The sequence below is a fragment of the Hemitrygon akajei genome, chromosome 28, assembly GCF_048418815.1.
Source record: "Hemitrygon akajei chromosome 28, sHemAka1.3, whole genome shotgun sequence".
Lineage (NCBI taxonomy): Eukaryota > Metazoa > Chordata > Chondrichthyes > Myliobatiformes > Dasyatidae > Hemitrygon > Hemitrygon akajei.
The window spans coordinates 21,456,526-21,462,176 of NC_133151.1; the positions used below are offsets into that span (position 1 = coordinate 21,456,526).

Below are 5,651 nucleotides of genomic sequence, written 5' to 3' on the forward strand. Positions count from 1 at the left end.
AGGACCGGAGAGAGTACGGTTCCCTGCGGCGCTCCTGTGCTGCTGACCACCGTGTCAGACCTACAGTCTCCCAACCGCACATACTGAGGTCTATCTTTCAAGTAGTCTACTATCCAATCCACCATGTGAGAGTCTACTCCCATCTCCGTTAGTTTGTGCCTTAAGATCTTGGGCTGGATGGTGTTAAAGGCACTAGAGAAGTCAAGGAATGTAATCCTCACAGCACAAGGCAGTGCACATTGCAATAGACAATAGACAAAATCAAACCAGTGTAGAACTTACACTATGAATGATCGGTCATCAGGGAGTGTAATGGGCCGGAGAGATTTAGGGGTAAATCTCTCACACACAGTTAATTGAAAGTCGTGTCACTGGTAGACAGGGTGGTGACGAACGGGGTTTAACATGCTGGTCTTCATTAGCCAGGGGATTGAGTATATCAGTTGGGGCATTATGTTACAGTTGTGTAAGTGACTGGAGGCCACACTTGTACTGTGTACAGCTCTTGTCACCGTTTTAGGAAACGGGGTTAAACTGGGGAGAGTGTAGAAAAGATTTCCAAGGATGTTTCCCGGACCTGAGGTTCTCAGTTACACAGAGGTTGGTCAGACAATGTCCGTTGTCCTTTATTCCTTGGAATCACAATCATTGATCACTGTGTTATATGACAAGGAATCTGTCATTTTATTTTGACGGCAGTACAATGCGATGAAGGTGCAGATGTGAACATTGTGTCAGCAGAACGCCAAGAGATTCTGGGAATCGCGAACAACGCGGACAAAATGGTGCTGGAACCCAGTAAGTCAGGCAACATCTCCCACCAGAGTCCTGATGAAGGGTCTCAGCCCGAAATGTCGGCTGTTTATTCCCACCATTGATGCTGCCTGACTTGCTGATTTCCGCGAGCATTGAGTGTGTATTGTGTCAGAGAGAGTGAGTTAAAGGAGCGGGCGGGTTAGACCAGTGTCACTGTGTTTGTGGGTCCGAACACATCGTAGGATTTCTCAGCGCCTCCTGTCGAAAATGAAAATATTTTTCTGTTACGGAAGCGCCCCACTCCCCAGCTCAGTCCCGAAGAGGAAATTAACCGCAAAGTTTTAATTAGATTAAATATTTTAGCAAAAAGCAGAGAACAGGTCAACGATCGGGAGAGAGAACGCGGGCAATGCAGTAATGAAACGGGTTGAAATAGAAAGTGCTGCCTTTAATCCCGATTAAACTTTCTTTCCAGCGAACATTCCGGCCTCAGGGACGGACAGGAACTAGTCCGAGTCTCCGCAGCGTCCGATTTGAATTGGAATCGGCGAGTTTTTGAGGAGAGAGAAACACAGAAAAATGAAGCCGCCGGGAGCTGACAGCAGGATGTCTCCGCCCCGTCCGCTCGCTGCCTTTAAATTGCTCTGTGCCGCCGCCTTTCGCTTCATTTCTCATTCAGTTTTGATTGTGAGAAGGATTTACCACAGTCGCCGACATGACTGAGACAGCACCCGCCGAAACGGCTCCTCCAGCCGCACCCGCCGCCGCAAAGAAGACTCCCAAGAAGAAGGCGGCTGCCCGGAGCAAACCAACCGGTCCCTCGCTGGGCGAACAGATCGATAAGATCGTGGCGGGTTGTCACGATAGGAAGGGTATGTCCGGTACGGCCATCATTAAGGCTCTGGCCGTCAGCGGTGTCGATGTGGTGAAACTTCGCCCCCAGATCAAGATGAGCATCAAGAGGAAAGTGGAAAACGGCTCCTTGGTTCAGGCCAAGGGCTCGGGTGTTTCGGGATCCTTTAAATCCGGTAAAGGAAAAACTGCCGTGAAGGTGGTGAAGAAAGCGAAGAAGCCAGCGGCAAAGAAATCTGCCACCAAGAAATCTCCCAGTAAGAAGCTTGGCGCCAAGAAACCCGCGGCTAAGAAAGTGGCAGCTAAGAAACCAGCGGCTAAGAAAGCGGCAGCTAAGAAACCAGCGGCTAAGAAAGCGGCAGCTAAGAAACCAGCGGCTAAGAAAGCGGCAGCTAAGAAACCAGCGGCTAAGAAAGCGGCAGCTAAGAAACCCGCGGCTAAGAAAGCGGCGCCGAAGCCCAAGAGCCCCAAGAAAGCCGCAGCCCCGAAGACGAAGGCGGCCAAGAAGCCGAAGTCGAAATCCGCGAAACCCAAGAAGACAGCAGTCAAAAAGTGAATTGAGAATACACCATTTGTGTGTATCTGAACCCAACGGCTCTTCTCAGAGCCACCCACATCTCAGAAAAGAGCTGATTCAGAGTGTTGTGATTCCCGCGCCGGGTCCGATTGAGTTTCCGGGGGAACTTCTCACATGGAACCCGAGATTACCGGTACCTCTGACATTTGGTGCGGCCGTGCCGTCTCAGTGTCTGAAATGAGACGTGGATGCCCGAGCTGAGATTGAGAGATATGGGATGTGGGCAGTTTCAGGCCCAATTCCTTCTCCGATCCGGGAGAGAGTGACTGAGACATTGACACCAGCGGAGATTCAGCTGAGTTGATTGGGAACTGCTGAAACCTATGCGAGAGGGGAGGGGGCGTGTTGAGAGAGGGATCCGTCTCTGGGGACGGACTGCAGCGGGAGGATATGTGATAAACTACCCGATGGCATTGCCGACGGACCTTCATTCAGGCCCCAGCTACAAAACTACATAGTTAATTTACAAAAAACACCAATACCAAAAATGTACAAGAGAGTGAAATCTAATGTAAAAAAACACTATTTCCTGGTAGTCACCACCCCCCGAAATCCCCCACTGTACCCCTCGCGTCGGCATGCTCCCACTCCAAGCACAGCGGGCACGAACGTATCCCCATGTCCAAAGCAAACAAAACGGTAACAGCTGCACCAGCTGTACATGACAGGTTTGTGGGAGAAGTGAAGGGCCAGATGAGATCCTGACGGGGAGGGAAGCGCGTTAATCTCTGGATGCATTCAAGAGAGAGTTAGATAGAGCTCATAGATAGCGGGGTCAAGGGATATGGGGAGAGGGCAGGGACCGGGTACTGATCGTGTATGATCAGCCATGATCACAGTGAATGGCGGTGCTGGCTAGAAAGGCCGAATGGCCTACTCCTGCACCTACTGTCCATTGTCTATTATCTCCTGTCCCTCTCTGAATTACCCTGTCTGCACAGAACTGATGCTCGGGGTCAATTAGTGCAAAACCGATCGGGAAGGCAGATCGCTACTACAATAATGATCATCAAGCTACAGCCCTTTCCTTTGCCGTGGTATTGGCTCTTAAAAGAGCCGTTTCTTGTGTTCGGTGTGTAGGCTGGGCTTAGGCGCGCTCCCCGCGGATGCGGCGGGCCAACTGGATGTCCTTGGGCATAATGGTGACTCGCTTGGCGTGGATGGCGCACAGGTTAGTATCCTCAAAGAGCCCGACCAGGTAAGCCTCACTTGCCTCCTGCAGGGCCATGACGGCCGAGCTCTGGAAACGCAGATCGGTTTTGAAGTCCTGAGCGATCTCCCGGACCAGGCGCTGGAAGGGAAGTTTGCGGATGAGCAGCTCGGTGGATTTCTGGTAGCGCCGGATCTCCCTCAGAGCCACGGTGCCGGGCCGGTAGCGATGAGGCTTCTTCACTCCGCCGGTGGCAGGAGCGCTCTTCCGCGCCGCTTTGGTCGCCAACTGTTTGCGAGGAGCTTTTCCGCCAGTCGATTTGCGCGCTGTCTGCTTGGTGCGGGCCATTCTGCTTCGGGAGTGAGAACACAGGCTGAAATACACGAACAAGATAGACGAAACGGGCTCCAGGACAGCATTTTATACAGCTGGGAGGGCCGTCCCATCGATTATGATTGGCTCAACACCAACTGTCTATTAAAGGATCTAGTTGCTGCGACTGGTTTATTGATTTCATGCGGGTTGGCGGCGAATAACAATTTTCGACAAAATGGGAAACTGTTAACTGGCGGTCGGACTTTATCCAATCGGAATGCACTGTGATTGGCGCCCGATTAATTTCAAACCGCCCGCCAATTTCAGAGCGCCCAGCTTGATAACTTTTTATTTACAATTAATTCTATCACGGATCATGGATTTTCAGTTTCATTTAATATCTAATTCCCTCAGTTAAGATTTGAATGCATGATTACGGAATCGACTCTCTAAACGACTTAACTGATTTCTGTCCGAGATGGACAGAATGATTAAGATCGATATAAATGCATCCAGAATTTACGGTAATCACCGCCTGGAAAGGTACAATCGTAGCTATATATTTTTGAAGCGGAATGATTAATCTATTTCAAATGAAACCAGATTAATATATCGACAAAAAAAATTATTAAAAGGTTGTGGACACGGCTCCGTCTGTGAGGCGGTGGGTGGCTCTTAGAAGAGCCTTTGTGTTCTCGGGAGGAAGTGGGAGTTTTTCAGCCGCCGAAGCCATAGAGAGTGCGGCCCTGGCGTTTCAGAGCGTACACCACATCCATGGCAGTGACCGTCTTGCGCTTGGCGTGTTCAGTGTAGGTGACCGCATCCCGGATCACATTCTCCAGGAAAACCTTCAGCACCCCGCGGGTCTCCTCGTAGATCAGACCCGAGATCCGTTTGACGCCGCCACGGCGAGCCAGACGGCGGATGGCCGGTTTGGTGATGCCCTGGATGTTATCACGGAGCACTTTACGGTGCCGCTTGGCTCCGCCTTTGCCCAGTCCTTTGCCTCCTTTCCCTCAGCCAGACATGATGCTGCTTCACTCAGGTCGCTGCTCAGTGACAAACTTAATAATTAAATAATAATAAGTAAATTATGCCGTGGAAATAAGTCCAGGACCAGCCTATTGGCTCAGGGTGTCTGACACTCCGAGGGACGAGTTGTAACGTTTGATGGCCACAGGCAGGAATGACTTCCTATGACGCTCAGTGTTGCATCTCGGTGGAATGAGTCTCTGGCTGAATGTACTCCTGTGCCTAACCAGTACATTATGGAGTGGATGGGATACATTGTCCAAGATGGCATGCAACACGTACAGACTGGAAGATTTCTGGAAATTTGCTGATTCTCCTGCTTTAAGTTATAGGAAGTGCTTTTCCATTCCGCAAATCCCCGAGGACCTCAGTCTGTCCCTCCCCGACCCCATGACCAGTGCGAGCGTCCTCACACACAGCAGTTGGTGGGCGAGGGTGCAGTCACTTCCAGTGATGAGAGGGTTAATTCATCAGAACAATTGTTCCTCTGGGTCGCGAGGGTAATGAAAGTCCCGTCACATAAAGGAACAGGATACATAGGCAGATAGAAGGATATACAGACCTCGCTTTGGCGTCTTCTGAAGCCCAGGTAAAGGGGTGGCTGAGGAGCTGGTGTGAGGTGGGTGAGGGCTTTAGGTACGAGGATAATTGAGGTCCCGAGGGAAAGGTGAGACGGGTCCAAGGAGGAGAGCCAATATGTTTACCGGATCTTTCTTCGTGCTACACGGAAGGGTTTAAACGAGCATGTATGAGGTCCTACACAGTGATTTTCGGAAAAAAGGTTAAAAAGCAGGACTTCCAGGATTGTAATTACGGAATTGTGGCCCAAACCTTGTGCTGGTGTGGTGAGAAAACAATTGCTGCTGAGGAACTGATGCAGGAGGGAAGTCTTCAGATTCATGGATCAATGGGCTCCCTTCCAGTCAGGTGGGAGACCGGGACAAACAAGGCCATTTCCATCTGAACCGT

The 5,651-nt window shown here is 50.7% G+C and overlaps 2 protein-coding genes and 1 pseudogene across 2 annotated transcripts; 1 reads left to right on the forward strand and 2 right to left on the reverse strand.

Annotated features, from left to right (window-relative positions):
• The first annotated feature begins 1,425 nt into the window (after positions 1-1,425).
• Positions 1,426-2,196, forward strand: LOC140717493 (histone H1-like). The gene has a single exon (XM_073031071.1). It carries the CDS (start codon positions 1,472-1,474, stop codon positions 2,162-2,164), a length of 693 nt encoding a protein of 230 aa, XP_072887172.1. The 5' UTR covers positions 1,426-1,471; the 3' UTR covers positions 2,165-2,196.
• Positions 2,197-3,121: 925 nt separating this feature from the next.
• On the reverse strand, positions 3,122-3,752 carry LOC140717494 (histone H3). Its single transcript, XM_073031072.1, has one exon. It carries the CDS (start codon positions 3,681-3,683, stop codon positions 3,273-3,275), a length of 411 nt encoding a protein of 136 aa, XP_072887173.1. The 5' UTR covers positions 3,684-3,752; the 3' UTR covers positions 3,122-3,272.
• Positions 3,753-4,318: 566 nt separating this feature from the next.
• On the reverse strand, positions 4,319-4,678 carry LOC140717495 (histone H4-like; annotated as a pseudogene).
• Positions 4,679-5,651: the final 973 nt, after the last annotated feature.